Source organism: Plectropomus leopardus, chromosome 10 (assembly GCF_026936395.1).
Source record: "Plectropomus leopardus strain MGB_pleo_1.0 chromosome 10, ASM2693639v1, whole genome shotgun sequence".
Lineage (NCBI taxonomy): Eukaryota > Metazoa > Chordata > Actinopteri > Perciformes > Serranidae > Plectropomus > Plectropomus leopardus.
In genome coordinates this window covers 2414478-2432340 of record NC_142185.1, presented here as the reverse complement: position 1 = coordinate 2432340, position 17863 = coordinate 2414478, and the positions used below count along the sequence as shown (strand labels likewise).

The following is a 17863-nucleotide window of genomic DNA, read 5'->3' as shown; positions in this document are numbered from 1 at the left end:
AAATAGTTTTTCATCTTGTGTGGCTGTGTGGGCTGGGTGGATTGAATGATTTTAATTAATGTCTTTGTGACTTTTTAGATTTTGACAATTGACCAGTAAAGTGGTGGTTTAAGGTCAAAAAAGGTCTCCTTTCCTGTCTTTTTTCTCTCCTCTCCTCTCCTCTCCTCTCCTCTCCTCTCCTCTCCTCTCCTCTCCTCTCCTCTGCACTGCACTGCACTGCACTGCACCGCAGTACACTGCATGCTGGGAATCTGAGCATGTGTGTGTGAGTGGCTGTGGGCTGCGTGGAGCTGCTGAGTGAGCATGGGTCGTTTAAATGCTTTTTGTCTGGGCTTTTCAACTTCCCAACCTGTCCTTCATGAGGACATAAGAGGACTATCATTCATTTGTGGATTTGGTGCATGAAACTGTAAAAATCGAGGTGTACCCCGTGCATCCCTAATGAAGTGCTACAAAAAATGCTGTTCCCAGATTCCACCATTTTTGTTTGTTTGTTTGTTTGTTTGGTTGGTTCTGTTTCTTTTTTTTTGCCATGTCCTTTCATATGAAACTCAAAATATAAAAATTCACAGCTCCACATCCATGCTCATATTAACAGTGGAAGAAAGTCAGTGGAAGGGCAGAGCACAGCCTGGGTCAGAGGGGCTTGCTAAGGGTGAGATGGGGGCCAGGGGCCTGTAGAGCTTGTTGAAGAACCAGAGGGAGAGCAGAGGGTTTGCGGGATCTGTGCCCAACGTAGTTGTCTTCGAGAGTCCACACACCCCAATGTGGAGCCTCCAGCATGCTCTGCAGGCCCTGGCTTGACTCTCAGCCACCTGGCTTTGTCCCACAGCCCCTAAACAGCCTCCACACAAGCCACACTGAGCCAGGCTGTGCCCTTCTCTTCTGCCACACAACCAAGAGGACAATTTGTACCCTTTGTATCCTTATTTCTTTATATGCAGGCAATAATATATTACAGATTCTGACTGTATTAAAAATATACAAGTGCAGTATGTTGTAGAGGCTGCAGTGTTCATAATTTAGTACTATACTGATATGGTACCACTGAGTCATTTAACCATGAAGGGACGTGCGCATACACACAAAACCAGTCGAAAATTTGTCTGTTTACTAATGCTTTTCAAGTGAATCTTACATTTCCATCTTTCATGATAGTCATGTGTGGTTCCCAGAGTTTGATTAAGTCTTTCTGCTTATTATTATTATTATTATTGATGGTTGTTGTTGTTGTTGTCATTATTAATCTTAGTACGGGCATGGTTCCTTTAAGGGGCGTTTCAGGAAGCTGCTGCAGTCAGTTACCGTCAGTGTGCGTCAGTGACTTCCATGGGGTAACTTTCCAAACTGTCGACAATCCAGATTTGGGGAAGTGTCAGACATGTTGTGGCTGTTGAACAGACAGATAATGGCTGCTGTGGGGACAGATGTGTTCGCGAACTCGTCGCTCTCCGTGAAATGACGCTGTCACCATGCTCCCCGCTGTCCTGTGCCTTTTAGCTGTCGTCCAAGGTAATAAGCTAGCATTAGCAGCTGGGCTTTGGTTTTTTTTTAGCTGAGCTACCTCTCCGTGCTAGGATGAGGCAACATCCTATGTCTCTCTCTCTCTGTGTGTGTGTGTGTGTCTCTGCGTGTGCGTGTGCGCGTGTGCGTGTAAGAAGTAAAAACGAAAGGCCTCCTCATTTAACCCAAGCTAACGCAAGCTAACGTCCACATTCATTCTTCTACCAAAATACAGCCGCTCTGTTTATTATGAAAAAGGATTTTAAGCTAGCAAACAAACTTAAAGTCATCATTTTGATGTGGTTAAAGTAAAAAGTTAAAAGCTGAACATCACATAAGCATGATCTAATGCTGGAATTTATAAATAGTCCATTTACGTCCATTAAACGTCTTTGTTTTGGCCTCTGACAGGCTCAGATTGTTATTGTTAAGCCTCTGACAACATGATGAAAAGGATTAAGGGTGAAAGATTATTGGCCTGGCCAATAAGTAGGGCCGATAATTGGCATTTTGCCAGTTATTTGTATCTCAGCCTTAGAATAAAACCTCAGGGAGCTATTCTTAATTATTTATTTTTTATTTAAATGTTCATTTGACTTTATAAAAAAAGTTGGTAGGAACTTGCTTTATAGGATGTTGAAAGTTTCAGTTTAGATTAGGTGGTCGACAGATTATCGGCCTGGCCGGTTATCAGGGCCGATTTTTGTCATTTTGCCGATTGTATCTGTGTTCTATTTTAAAATTGTTCATTGTAAACAGCTTACATATTTCACTCAAACAACACAATGGAAGGCAGTCTGCAACAAGTGCAAAGAAAGTGTCACCAAGGAAGGAAATAAAAAAATAGAAAATTAAAAACTGAACTGAACTTTATCAAAAAAAGATGCACAGAACTTGTAGTATATGATGTTGAAAGTCTCAGTTTTGACTGAACGTCTGCTAAAAGCATTTACTTCATAGTAGCTTCTGATTTTGATCAACTCAACCTCCACCTCCAAAGATGTAGCAGGATCAAGGATAAATGTAATTTCATTTTTTAACTTTGTTTGAAAAATGACCAATTACTCTACCTTCTTCTTCTTCTTCTTCTTAAACAGAGTTTTGTGTAAGAGTTTATTGTATACCAAATTTAAAGTTTTGACAGAAATATTTTCATGTTAATTGTAAATGTATATTGGTTGTAAAAACAGTCTCATCAAACATAATAATCGGTAACAGTATTGGCCCTGAAAATCCAATATCGGTAGACCCCTAAAACAGATCCCTACAAAAATATACCTCTTACGTAAGAGTAGGATCCTTTCATTTTAACCAGAGATGGCCCTGAAAATGCTAGTGACAAACCCACCAGACTCCTTTTAAATAAACAGTAGTTGTAGCATGCATAGAGCCAGAATATTTTCACATCTAACTTGGGAAATTAAGGGTTTATTTCAATTTATTAGAGTCGGAGATTGTTGGAACTGTAAAATTATGAACTAAGTTTTATTTTGTTTCTGACAGCATTGAATAAAGTGTCTTATGACAATTTGATTGCTGTTTATTTAAGTGGAGTCTGGTGGGTTTGGTGATGGGGATTCTGGGGCTAGTTAAACAAAAAGATTATTACTGTTTATAAGAAATGTATCTCTGTAGGGATCCTTTACATAATGTTCAGACAATTGGGGTAACAATCTGAGCCTTTTGGTGGCAAAAACAAGCACTCTGACTGGTTGTACATAATGCACTGAGTGGTTACATTGTAGCCTGTTTCTCAGCTGCCAGCTGCAGCGCTCTGGCTCCATACTGGACCAATTCCAAAATTAGTCACTTTGAAACAAAAATGTAGGAAAATAGTGTCAAGGTTGAAAAAAATGAAATTAACCTTTAATATAAATAAAATATGACCTTTTTTCATACTTTATAATATGCTAACTACCATCACAGTTATGTTTTTATCAACACCAGCCAACATCTTATCTAGTAGCTACACCTCTTTCCCAAATGGTAGCTTTTGGGTGGAATGACTTTTTAGAATTAACTGTAACGTTATCAGTGTTCACTCTGGAGTCAGCTCAAAGAAAGCAACATTGCATTTTAAAGTTGTTATTACCAAATGCCAAACATGTCTAGATGAAATCAATCCAGTTGCACATCTTCTGTTGTGAATGGTCAAATCTCAAAAGTAAAATGCACACAAAGACATCCTCTAACCTTTAAACAACCAAGGTGCTGAATGATTGTTGAACAGAAAAAAATAAGAGTTCAAAAATGCAGGAAATATGACTTTTTCTTGATGTCAGACATCATGTTCTCATTCGCTGTCCATTCCCATCTGTCCCAGTGCTGTCTGAGGCGCCACCAGCACCGCCCCAGAACATCCATGTTGATAACTGGCTGCTGACGTGGACTCCTGCCACTGAGGAGGAAGATATTACCTACACTGTTCAGTACCGCAGGTGAGCTCTGACGGTCCTGGCGAGTCAGTTTACAGCCTGCATGAGCAAAAATTTGAGAGCTTCTAAAGGTCCTGTCCTGTTTGGACATACGTCAGGCAATTCTTGCGTTATCCTGTCGTCGTGTAGCATTTTCATATTTGTTTAGATTCTACTTATGCTGTGTGTGTTTGTGTGTGTATGTAGACACAGCTCATAGACAGTATTTTGGTTTGTAAGACACTCTGTGTTTCCATTTAAATGTGTTTAAAAGTTGTAAATAAAGGTTATTGACATCCTGACAGATTCTGGACTGATGTCAATCTCCTGTTGTTGTCCTCAGCTTTGACAGCCGTGTGTGGACAGATGTGCTGGCCTGCGTCCATATGTCTTTAAATTCCTGTGATGTCAGCTCCACTAAAGCCTTTGGCGAGCACGGCTGTGTTATGCTGCGTGTGCGAGCAGAGAAAGGACGCAGGCTGACCTCCACACCAGTCAAAGCCTGCAGCAGACACGGTAAGAAAGCACGAGTGGTTTCAGCTCTGGACCAGATGATGTCTGCTGGCTCTTTACCTTGGCTCTCTATAGTTTGTGCAAACTAGTGCAGACCTATACAATATAAAGTGAAGGTCAAATCAGAGTTATGGTGTGCCTTTTATAATATATGTGGTGTAGGGCTTGATGATATATGTATTTATATATGTATATATATATATATATGTATATATAATTCTTGATATTTTGAAATTTCTTAAAAAACTAATGTAAACCACTAACACAAAATTATTAAATGAACTAATGATACAGTAAAGTTAAATAAAAATTTCCACTGTCATATAATAAAGTTAAATAAAGTCTTGTTATCATAGCACAGCTTTTATTTTCAAGCACCTGGCTCTTCTCGGGCCAGAAGGATTTTTTTGCTGTGAACTTGAAGCTGCTGGTCAACAGTTGTGAGCAAACAGTTAAAGTTGTAATTAGTTTAACTAACAGCTCTCCAGTTCATGTATTAACAGTATTTAAAAGTCACACTGGTGCTCCCATGCAGCTATATCGTCATGGTCTGGAGCTCTACAGATAGAAAGAAAACACACTCACTCAGGAGAAAGTGGTTTGGATGGGCTTTGGAGTGTGTGTGACAAATCATGTGTGTGAGGTTTTTTGGGGGGTGGGGGGTTCTGTGTCTGTGTCTGTGAGAGGGAGAAAGCCATAGGAGAGCGTGAAGGAGCCGAAAAACTGGCGGCAAAAAAAATGACGTGGCATTTTATCATACATGGAACAAGCTGCATGACACTGACTATACTTGATTTATCGCCCAACCCTAATGCAGTGTAATTCCAGATGTTAACTCATCTCTATAACAGATATCTGCATCTGCATGTAGAATCTGCAGGCAACGGGACAAGATTTTGGAATCTGAAGCATTCTGGTTACTCTAGTGCACGTAATTATTGATAAATATCATTCAAGTGGCGGTTAAACAGTCGGTGTGGAGAGTTAAAAAGGTGGAATTCATTAGCCAAAATGCAATCTCAAAACCCATGTGTTGTCAATATATTTAGCTTTTTATTAACTTAAAAAAATCATATGTAATTATCTGTTTAAGGCAGGGGTGGATTATATTGGATTATGCTGGCCAAAATAATAGCAAATGAAGATATTATCCTGATAAGCATCACAATATACTTGAATATACTTGAATATATTTTTATTGCACCACTGAGGACACACATCTTTTTTGTGAAAAAACAAACAATCTTAAACAGCCAGGTTTTTTAGTTATTTGAAATGGCATCTTATCTTTTGATATGAAATATGCCAGTAATGATCAAGTGCTTTGGTGTTCTTAGAGGTTGGTGTGTACGCAGCCTGTTTTCACAGTCTCTTCTCTCACCCAGAAGCAGTCTCGACACAATAGTCACCATTTGTTTTATAGAAAAACTATTTCATACTATGAAATGGCCATGTTTAGGTACTTTCAGAGGTTCCAGGGCGCCTGAATATTCAGATACTGCGAGTGCAAGACCTTGTAGATGTTTAGACTACAGTGATAGACACAGCTGTTACTTTCAGTTTTTGGTGTCTCTGTCTGTGCACGTGTTGTCTTTATTTCATTATTCATAAAGTTTGTGTTACTATTCATAGAGTTGACTTTATTGTTCATGGATTCATTTAGAGTAAAAGATTTTCTGCAGCAACAACTTAATTGAAATTCACTTCAGTCACTTTATGAGTGATTTTAATTACAGTGTGGGTAGAAATCATATGCTGTCCCTTTCCGAGTTTTTCAAGATTAGCAAAAATAACCGGTGCAAGAAAGAGGAAGCTTTGGCTCATATATCTGCATGCTACACTGGATCTCCTGAAATATTGCCGGTACCTGCTGGGGCATATTCTTGTTGCACCAATAGCTGATGAGTGTGGTTGTTAACCAACCTAACCAGGGTGTAAACCACATGATGTTAGTGTGAAATTCTTAACAAACCCACAGTAAGCTCTCATAACATCATTCAGTCATTGTGCTCCGTTGATTTGTAAGTTCAGGTTGAGGTGTTGGTGGTTGTGCACCCATTATATTGACAGAGGACAGATTATGTAGGTCTTACCTGATTTAGTTAATTGTTGAAATATTTATTGTGCCCCTGCAGGTGACTCCTGTACTCCTGACTTCAGTCTGACTACAGGGCCTGGCTCGTTGACTGTACATTTGAGCACCAACAACAGTTTAACTCTGGAACATGGAGACCATGCAAAACACAGGGTTTACCACGGCAAGGAAGGAGAGCCCCTGCAGGTGAGAAACCTCGTCTGTTTAACAAGAAACACATGCTGTGACTTCCTGTTTAATGTGTTCTGTAGGTGAGCCAAGACGAGGTCACACTAAGCTCGTTTTGATCTCCTTGCACTCTAAACAAAAGGTTTTATCTTTTTCCTGTCATGTTGCTCAGCAAACGACTAAAATGTTGATCACAGCCAACATGTGACCAGCAGTGGGATAGACGGTGCGGTTACTCTGATGAGTCTCAGCTGATTAAACCAACGCTCAGTCTCCTCCTGCTGTCTTTGATCACCTGTGTACATGTACTAGGTTGGGGCCGAGTGTAATATTTCATACCTTCCCGAAATTTTACCAGGGTATCCGGTAAATGACGGTTTAATTGGCATTAACCCCCCCCTCCCAACGTGGACTTAAAGCTTCCGGCCAACAGTTGGATGTTAGCGTTGGCAGAAAGTTAAAGTGTAAAGGCGGTATGAGGGTTCATCTGCTGCGAGCTGGAAACAAAGGCCATGTCTACATGGAGACGGAACAGATTTATTTGTTTTTCGTTTTAAAAAAGTTTTCCGTAAACACGGAATCGTCTCAAGAAATGTGTGTGTCCACACAAAATCACTGAAAACACTATGGTATATATGCCAGGCCTGTAAGTGGCGCTGTAACGCTGCCACAGAAATACTCCAAAAACAGAGAATAAGACATGGAGCATTCGCAGAAAAAGCGCGTTATGTAAACAAACTAGAGATGGCAAATTCGACACTTTGAAACATTTCAAAACCTGTTCGCTCTATATTGGCATCTGCTGGTAGACGCTTACATTGCACCCATTTATCATTGTTTTTGTTGTAAGCTCCCTTTTCCCCAGCCCAAAAACCCGCATAGCTATAATATAGTTATATGTATCTATATAAATCTATAAATATATATATATATATATATATGTTTGTGTATATCTAATTATATATAATACATTATTATATTATATGTATGTATGTATGTATCTGTCAGTCTACCATCAACTCAGCTCAGTTCGCACAAATCCCCCTCTACTTCCTTGCCATAACAGAACACCTCAAACGCCTGCATTTCCCGTGGTCTCTTAAAACTCTCTGTCCGGGTTTGGTACTTGGATCTATTATAAATTATAAATCGGTTTGGTACCGATCACGTGATGTTTCGAAACACGTCTTGAGCATGGATCTATTATAAATCGAGCTACGTGCCAAAGCCGGAAGTGACGAAAAGTTTCGAAAAACAGTTTGATCTTGGGTGTCGAATTTGCCATCTCTAAAACAAATACACGAAGAAGAAGATGGCGGGAGGTATGAATCAAGCTAGACAGGACACATTTGTGTGGAGCTGAAGATTTTGCTGTAAAAGCCATATCACGCTTAGTAGCTTCTGCAGCAACAACGCAACACCGTAATCCGCCATTGTTGTTGTTGTTGTTGGGTTATGGGCTGTAAACACTGAAACGCAAGGGTGGTGTCTTCAGATTTGTTCACTCTGGGACCTGGTTTCAAAAATTCGCTTATTCAGGCTCCCCAAACGGCGGTTCTGTGTGGACGTAACATCCATACAATAAAAAAAACTTTTGCGGATGCACCTAAATTGTCTCCGTATGGAGGGGGCCTAACAGTTCTCCAGTTCATAGATTGCAAAGATTTGCAAGAGGCACTGGTGCTCCGTGGTCGAAAAATGTGAGTAAATATTCACAATGGGAGCTCTGCAGATAGAAAAACACACGCCTCACCTGCTCACAATACTGCTCCTTCCACTCATTAAGTTAGACTGTTACAGCAGAGCCCTCAAACACAGTGATTTATTCTCTGGGCAGTGGAAACAAACTAACAGCTCTCCAGTTCAGATATTGATAGTATTTGCATGTTATAGTGCTGCTGTATCTGACTTTTCATAAGATATACTTTTTTTTCTGTTTGTCCCCACAGGGAAATTAGCTTTGGACTGTGTGCTGCTACAGGGCAGCATATAAGAAACACACATACACATTTATCGCTGACACACATACTTCAAATAAACCTATTTACACATTTATTCCACGTCCTAAAAATAAATATTGCACCCTGAAGTAATTACACATTTGCCAGTATTTGCATATTTCAAACTGCATTGATGGATATTGCACAAAAAAAAGGTTGGCGGGTGTCTTCCTGATGCTGCATGTGAGTGTTAGGGAGCCAGATGGAGGTGGGCATGAATGACTTCTTATAGTCGTTCAGTCTGTGCTTAGGGACCCTGAATCTTCTTGCTGATGGTAAAAGCTGGAGCTCCGGATGGAGCATGTACGATGGCTCAGATGTGATTTTCTGGACCTGCCTGATACCAGACTGCTTCATGCCCAAACCATGTCCAAAGGACAGAATTAGCCCCTCTTGTGCTGAATCGCCACTTTCAGAATTGCTTTCCAGCTCCTCCATGTTTGTTTGTTTTGGTGCTTTTCATTGTGTAGACGCCCCCTCAACTACATGGACAGACGCAAAGTGTTATCAGGTGAAATAAACGATACGGCATAGTATGAAACCTGTAGACTCCTTAGCATTTCTGCACCTCTGGTTCCCTCATCTTAAAGTCTCTGGGTTTTTTTAATGGGTTTTCAGTAAACTGCCTTAAATAAGGTCTCTGGTTAACACAGGCTAAAGATATTTAGATGTTTTGTTCTGCAACATAAAATCCGGATGCTTGGGGACCTGTTGGCTAAGTGGATAGAGCAGTGCCCCATGTGCAGAGGCTGTGTCCTCGCCGCAGCAGCCGCAGCCGCAGCCACGGGTACGGGTCCGGCCTCGGCCCTTTGCTGCATGTCTCCCTCTCTCTCTCTACCCCCTTCACGCTCATACTGTCCTATCCATTAAAGGCAATAAAAGCCAAAAAAAAGCCCTTAAAAAAATCAAATAAAATATGCTTAAATAAAATTTAAGGTTTTATTTGTTTAAAAAAAGGCGATTGCGAACAAGTGGCTAAAATCGGACTACAGTGTTTATCAAGAACGTTAGACGTCATCACACCGGACACAGAAACTCAGTGAACCCACTCACCACCTTAACAGCTTTGTAGCAACAACTGCCCTCATCTGTTTATAATATTTTTCAATTGTGTTTTAACATGTTTTTACAGTGAAGCCTAACAGTAGCTTTTTGCTTATGGCGATTTGATTTATGCTTCAAAACACACAAAAGTGGTGTTCATCTGTGAAGATTATTATGCTAAACAAAACGTGTAAGTATCATAAAGTTGTGTTCGTCACAGAGCTTATTAAGGCGATAATCAAAACTCCCATTTAAACATGCCATAAGGTTTTTGACGAGGGAACCAGTGCAATGCTAACTTCCTGGTTGACCTACAATAATACGTCATGCCTTCACCACTCTATACTGGGCCACTGTAAAAAAGGTTGTTCCCATTAGTCACTTGCAAAACATGACAAAATAGGTTGACAAATAGCCTTCAAGTAAACAGGAAATACTGTCTATCTATGTATGTCTGTGATTTGTGTTAATGATTTCCAAACCCCTTTTACTCTTTGACAGTCGTATAAAGATGCTGTGGCCTCAGTGACCCTCCGTGAGCTGCAGGAGGGACGGCGGTACTGTACAAAGGTGCAGTTTATCTACTTCGATAAGCCCGTCGGATTGGCCAGCTGTACACAGTGTGAGCTCATCCCAGAGTCAAGTAAGGCTTCTTTGCAGTTGATACTGCTGTTAAAAAAGTTTTTCAGCCAGGCAGCTAAAATATTGAGACATTAAAAGAAATGTTTTTTTACAAACATTTTTATGATTTTTTTAAACGACATCTATATCACAACTTTTTTATCATGTTTCGGATGACATATTAGTCTGATTTGATTTTATTTACTTTGATTTTATTTTATTTTTACATGCAGGTTTTATTATGTTTTTTAGTCTTTTATGTGTTTTGATGTGAAGCACTTGGTGCATTTAATTTCTTTCTTGTAAAGAACGTTGGGTTGCATTTCTTGTATGAAAGGTCCTATACAAATAGTTTTTATTATTATTATAGTTAAGTTTTTTATTATTATCATTATTATTATTATTATTATTATTATTATGCAATTACATTTTTATGATTTTTTTCAATGATATACTATAGTATGATGTTTTTATTATGTTCTGGACACATACTATACTAAGACTTTTCATCATTTTTTGGGTCACATATTACGCTATGATGTTTTTATCATTTTTTGAATGACAGTACACTATACTTAAACATTTTTGTGATTTTTTTTTTTTAGAACGACATACAATACTATGATTTTTTTTTCAACGACATACCAAAGTACAATGTTTCTTGATTTTTTTAATGACATACTAAACTATGATGTTTTTGTCATTTTTCAACGTCAGACTATACTATGACTTTTTTTATCATATTTTTGAGGACATAATGTTTTTTTTGAACGACATATTATACTTTCATGTTTTTAATATTTTTTTTGAATGACAGATATACTGACGTTTATAACAATTTTTGGATGGTGTACTATAGTATGAAAATTTTATATTTTTTTTAATGAGGGACTTTACTATGATATTTTTATCATTTTCTTTTAATTACAGACTGTACTGTGGTGATTTTATGCTTTTTTACGAAATAATCGTTTTGGAAGATACATGATGTTTTTATCATTTTTTGAACAACAGACTATACTATAACGTTTTTATGGGTTTTTTTAACGACATACTTTAGTAAGTAGTAATGTAGTAATTTCTATAATTTTTTAAATGACATACTATATATAACTTTTTAGAACTTTTTCAATGACATACTATAATATGACATTTTAATTGGCTATTTGAACAATATACTATGTCGGGGTTTTTCTGAATTTTTTTAACAACATACTGTACTATGACATTTTCATCATTTTTTGGGTGACATGCTAAAGAATGACAATTTTATGTTGTTTTTGAATGACGGACTATACTATAATATTTTTATCTTTTTTTTAAAGGCAAACTGTATCACAATGTTTTTATTATTTTTTGGACAACATACTGTAATGTGACATTTTATCATTTTTTGATGACATGCTATATTACGACAGTCATGATTTTTTGAATGACTAACTTTACTGTAACATTATTATCATCTTTTGAATGACATACAGTACTAGACATTTAATTCTTTTTTGACTATGACATGTTTATCATGTTTTGATACTATACTTTACTATACTATACTATAATGTTTGTAACATTTTTTGGACAACATAACATAACATACTGTTTTAACAGTATGACGTTTTTTTTAGACGTTTTTTTTCGAACACCATTAAAAAAAGTCTTAAATCCTTGTGATGAAATGAAATAGGATGAATTGTTTGGCCTGCTGCTATGGAGTTTTTCTTTTGGTGTCTTATAAACCCGTGAGGGCTGGGCACATTGTGTGCATGACACGTAAATAAAGAATCAGTCAATCAATCATACTACAGTATGACGTTCTATGGGTTTATATATGGTATCATTTTTATGTTTTTTGACATACTGTACTATGATTTTTTTTTAATCAGTTTTTGAAAGACTTGCTATACTGCTAGACTTTTTATCATTTTTTGGATGACATACTATAGTATGACATTTTAATGATATTTTTGACAATATTTTTAAACAACATACATGATTTAATGGTTTATTAATTGCATATTATGATATATGATATGATACTTTCTTAACATACTACACTATGATTTTTTTATCATGTTTTTGATCAACATGCTAAATTATGACATTTTATTATTTTTTAAGATATACTTTACTATGACTTTTTTCCATGATTATATTGAATGACGTACAATACTATGACATTTTTATCATACTTTGAATGACAAACATTAGGCCGACATTTTTATCATTTTTTGGATGACATTCTACACTATGACATTTTCATGATTTTTAGAATGACATATACTATGATGTTTTTATCATTGTTTGAACAACCTACTTTAGTATGATGTTTTTATTCATTTTTTCAACAACTATACTGTACATTTCTATGATTTATGTCATCATCTTGACTATTACATTTTTATCATTTTCTTTTAAGAACATACTTTACAACTATACTATGACATATTTTTATGATGTTTTTGAATGACGTTGATACAATTATGTTTTATTTTATTTTAAATGAAAAATTATAGATTGACGTTTTTTGGACATCACACTTTAATGTGACATTTTCATGATTTTCAGAATGACATGATGTTTGTATCATTTTTTTAACAACATACTTTACTATTACGTTTTTATGTATTTTTTATACTTCGCTATGATGTTTTAATGATTTTGGTGGAAAACAGACAGTACTTAAACATTTTATCATTTTCTGGATGACGTACTGTAATATGACGTTTTTATCATTTTTCTAATGACACTCTAAAATATGAGGTTTTTATGATTTTCTTCAACCATATACCATACTATAAGATAGTTTTATTTGGATTTTTTAGAAATCATATTATTGTAGGACATTTTTATCATTTCTTTAACATCATACTGTATTATGACATTTTTATAGTTTTTTGAATGAAATACTGTTCTGATTTTTGACTGATCAGAATCAGAATCCGGTTTTATTGTCAAGAACATTTACATATACAAGGAATTTGAATTGGTGTTCTGGAGCAAAACAATTAACATAAAGGACGAATAAAAAAAATGACCTTAAATAGTATAAGAGATAAAAATATAGAAGCAATTTAAAAATATAAAATGAAAAAAACAGAATATAAAAAACACAAAATGTACGTACAAAAGGTGCAATGCAAGTACTGATATAGTATGATATCATGGTTGAGTATTCTTTTTGAACTAAATTTTACAGTATGATTTTTCTCTAATGGTTTTAACAACATACTATGTTTTTTTTATGATTTTTTTAAACAACATCTATATCACAACTTTTTTATCATGTTTCGGATGACATATTACTCTGATTTGATTTTATTTACTTTAAACAACATACTATGTTTTTTTATGATTTTTTTCAACATACAAGACTATGACGTTTCTATGACAACATACTATAGTATGACATTTTTAATGTTTTTTTTAATGGTGTACTATCCTAATATGTTTTATCATGTTTTGAACAACAACTATACTTTGACTTCTATATGTTTTTGAACAACTTACTATACTATGGCATTTTTACTATTTTTTTTAAGGACATGCCATAGGTTTATGTTTTTATTACTTTTTCAGAATCATAATATAGTTTGACATTTTTAGTATTCTCTTTAACAATATATTATGACGTTATAATTTTTAACGAGCTACTGTAGCTTAACATTTTTATGTTTTTTTTTAACAGCATAGAATAATATGAAATTTTATCATTGACATACTATTATATGAGGTTTTTATTTTGTTTTTAACAACATACTATAATATGAAGCGTGTAATCTCATTGTTTGTGTTATCTATTTTAAAAGTTACTTTTTACATTTTTGAAGTTCATAAATCCTCTGAAGTCAGGACATAGTAAGAGTCGTAGTGGAACTCCTGTGTTGTGTGTATGTGTGTGTGTCCTGAACATTTCACAGAAAAAGACTTCAAAGTAATAGAGACGGTAGTGGCTGTGGTGCTTGTCGTCGTCCTCCTGCTCGGTGTGTCCATGGCGTACATCTTCATCTTCCAACGAGGGAAAATCAAACGGTGGCTGCGACCTCCGTGCAAGATCCCTGACGATGTGAGCACCAGCACTGATGAGCACACTCACCACACAAACACTAGCTCACACTGTGTACATGTGCTGTGTGTGTATGATGGGGATGTTTCATAGCACTGTGAGCAGGATGAATAAGCATCAAATGTGTTTTATTGATCTGTAATGAAAACCAGCCTGTTTTATTCATGCTGCATGTTGTATTGTGAAACTGGTCAAATATCTGCTTAAATGTATGTAGCACCTTTATATACTGGTGATTTATTCACAACAATTCGCCCACAGTTATTCACATTTGACCATATATGCATAATGCCTGCAGTATTACTGTATTACTTACAGTTTTACTGAAATAATGTGGACTGTCTGTGTCCCCTCTAGTTCCTGCTCAAGCCCTTTCCAGAGCACCACCTCTCCACCCCCACCAGCAGCCCCACTCAGGAGCACTATGACGTCATTTCCTGCATTTCCCCGAAGGAGTCCATGGAATGAAAGGAGCATCTCCTTCACTACACCTCCTCTCTGTGGCTTCCCCATTCTGCTGCTGTGAGACCACAACTGTCCACTGAGCCGTCCAGAGACACTCTGCAACCTGCCGTCCTGACTCTTCTCCCCTTACACTGTGCTGAGACGGATTTAGACTCACGATAAGTGGCAACTTTTAAGTCAGAACTTAACTGCTGAGAAGAGGAAGTCTAAATGGATGTAGATTTAGTTTTCAGTGAAAACACTCAAGCACTCTCCAGACCACTCGAGCTAATAAGCTCCACAGCGAGTTATTATCCCCACTTGCATTTTAAAATGGCTGCCAGAGTTCCTGGAAATGGCAGTCATAGCAAAAACTGAGGTGAAAAGTTAAGACATTTTTTGTGTGTGCGGAGGCCACAGTGAACATACATGAGCTGATAAGAGACAGTTAATCCCACAGAAAGACAGCAGTCCCACAGAGCAGCCTCACTCCACCTACTCCTCTGTTTGACACTAGATTTAGGAAAGATCCCCACAGGTCTTAAAATGATGAAATAGTGTCTTAATGTTTGTAAGTGATATTTTTGCTCATTAGAAAGTGTATCACTCACATTTCTACGCACTTTTATAACATTAGGCGGGTTTCCATTACAGATTTGTGCAAAACTAAAGCAATAGTTGTGTGAGTTGCGAGTTATGGAGCGATAATGGAAAGGCGAGTTCCTCATACGTGGGAAGGGTCACGTAAGAGGGATTTGGGAGGTGATGATTCACCCAACTTTTGAAGAGTTATGTGATGTAATAACACCTCTCGTAGCTCCTGCTGCATCATGAGGGAGCCAGCTCATAACCATAGCATCATGTGACCTAGAAAAGACAAAAAAGGGTTTCCATTGCACTTTTGTAAAATATGGCTTTTTCAAATGCCTGAACTATCATGCAAGCGTAACAACTTTTTTGTGATAAATGATTCCATTAGGTGTATTTTATTTCACAATTTCAGTTTGCATAGTTTGAGGGTTAATGGAAACCTGCCTAATCACAATGTTTTGGCTTTATAGGGTCCTTTATAATACCCCCAGCATTAATTATGTTTGGATGGGTTCGATTCTGTCATAACACACCACACACACACAGAATCCAACTCAATCCCAACTTTTTTTTTTTTTTTTATGGTTCTAAGGAGGATTCAATAACCAGACACGTCACTGTGTCAAAGCTCCCTCAACATTACGTTGAGTCTGTGATCTGGAGATTTTGTCTGAACTCCTGCACATTTCTTGACTCTTATGACTCCGTCAGGAAGCACTTGGCCTGATGCCGTCCTGCCAGAGGTTCAGCATGAAGACTGACACATGAGGCCAAACAGTTGTAGTGACTCCCTGATGGCTGCTTCCACCAAATGAGCCCTGCTTCCTCAGATGGTTCCATTCAGAACTGTTGGAAACTTGTTGGAGCTTTCCTTCTGTTTGCGTTCACACTGTCAATAGGATAAGCTTGGACTTCACCGCTTACAGGTTTTAAGAAGTGGCAGCTGCTGACGCTGCTGAAGAGCTCCTGGACTGAAGCTGGGAGCAAAAACAGTCCTTCAAAATGCTGCTGACTCCAGTCATTCTTTGTTTTTAGTGTGGACACAACAAAAAGGGTTTTTTAGAACTATGGAATAGTTCTTCAGCTCTCTCATTGCTGTCCCATCATTAGAGATCACCACTGAGAACTTTTAACAGGGAATCTTCAGTCAAGACAAGAAAATACAACCAAAGGCAGAGTTTTTTATTTCTTCAAGCCAAGAAGGCAGATCACTGTTGGCGCTCTGCAGCGTTTATCTGTGTTCTGGATTTATACTCTCACACAGAGAACTCTCTTCTGGCACCTTTTGGTTGTTTTTCATGGGAACGAACCTGCAACTACAGCAGCTGCACTTTCTGTTGAATGTCAGTCGAAATGCTTTTGTTTGCCTCAACTGTTCACTGTTTTTTCTAACCCTATCTACTGTTTTTGTTGCACATTCTCTAATGATCCTGAACTGTGTGAGGTGATGTGTTCAAATCATGTTTCAGTTCGATGTTGCAGGATTTTGTCCAGAGCTCCTGCTGTTGGCCTCGGACCTCTCTCAGTCTGACTCCTAATCGAAGACTCAAGTAAAGACTGAAAGCTGTGATTTGGGCTCCTAAACTAGGATGTGACTTGTTATTTTCATCGTCATCTGTGTAAATCTAAATCACAACAGTATATTCAGTTAACCTCTGAAAGTACTGAGCAATGCAGTTTTGGTTTGGAAAACCCCGTCTTCAGTTTTCACTGAATGCTGAAAGCATTAAAAACATCTTTTTTTGGGTAGTTTTTTTTTTCTTATAGCATTAAGTGGCTGCAACTGCCATTTCATTGTGCAACTCCGTGTTGTGGAATGACTTCACTAACCTTGTACCCTTGTTTCTGAATGACACATTGCAAATTATTTTTTAAATAAAATCTTTAAATCCTGTAAAAGCTATTCACCTTCTCTGTCCTGTGATGCAGACACTTCTGACATATTTCAAACCCAGGTTTTAAATATCTGTCAGAAAAGCTCTGCAAGGACAGATGACCTGAGAGGTCAATTTAAAAAAAATGTTTTTGTAATTTGATTTATAAAACTGTAAAAAAAAAAATTAAAAAAATGATGAGCTTCTATACCTGCCAGACAAGTTTCATTTTCTTGAGATTTTTCTTAAATGTATAAAGGACAGCTCCCTGGCTTGGGGGAGGTGGAATATTAGACGTTAACTGTGTATGTGCGTCAGTAAGAAAAAAGCGTGTTGATAAGTAAAGTCATTTTGAGTAGATTCAGGTGCAGCAGCGGCTCAGCCACCAACTCCTCTTAATAAATGTTATTTTAAAAAAGGAAGTAATGTCCCGCAGCTTTCATCTTGACAAGCAGCACGTCACACTTTGACTCCCTGTTGCATTGCAGCAAAACAAAAAAAAAAAACAGAAAGAAATCCTCATACTGCTTTTG

General features: G+C 37.2%; 1 protein-coding gene across 1 annotated transcript; it reads left to right on the top strand.

Moving 5' to 3' along the window:
• The first annotated feature begins 1297 nt into the window (after positions 1–1297).
• Positions 1298–17538, top strand: ifngr2 (interferon gamma receptor 2). The gene is made up of 7 exons (XM_042494115.2): positions 1298–1512; positions 3827–3941; positions 4261–4433; positions 6566–6711; positions 10239–10380; positions 14276–14421; positions 14779–17538. Exons 1-7 carry the CDS (start codon positions 1473–1475, stop codon positions 14887–14889), a joined length of 873 nt encoding a protein of 290 aa, XP_042350049.2. The 5' UTR covers positions 1298–1472; the 3' UTR covers positions 14890–17538.
• The last annotated feature ends 325 nt before the right edge of the window (positions 17539–17863 follow it).

What these genes read in the sequence shown, in the direction of transcription:
- ifngr2 (XM_042494115.2), top strand. Translation starts at nt 1,473, where the DNA reads ATGCTCCCCGCTGTCCTGTGCCTTTTAGCTGTCGTCCAAG. An exon ending in CCTTTTAGCTGTCGTCCAAG is followed by an intron (nt 1,513 to 3,826) that starts GTAATAAGCTAG and finishes CATCTGTCCCAG; the next exon opens with TGCTGTCTGAGGCGCCACCA. An exon ending in CGTGCAAGATCCCTGACGAT is followed by an intron (nt 14,422 to 14,778) that starts GTGAGCACCAGC and finishes TGTCCCCTCTAG; the next exon opens with TTCCTGCTCAAGCCCTTTCC.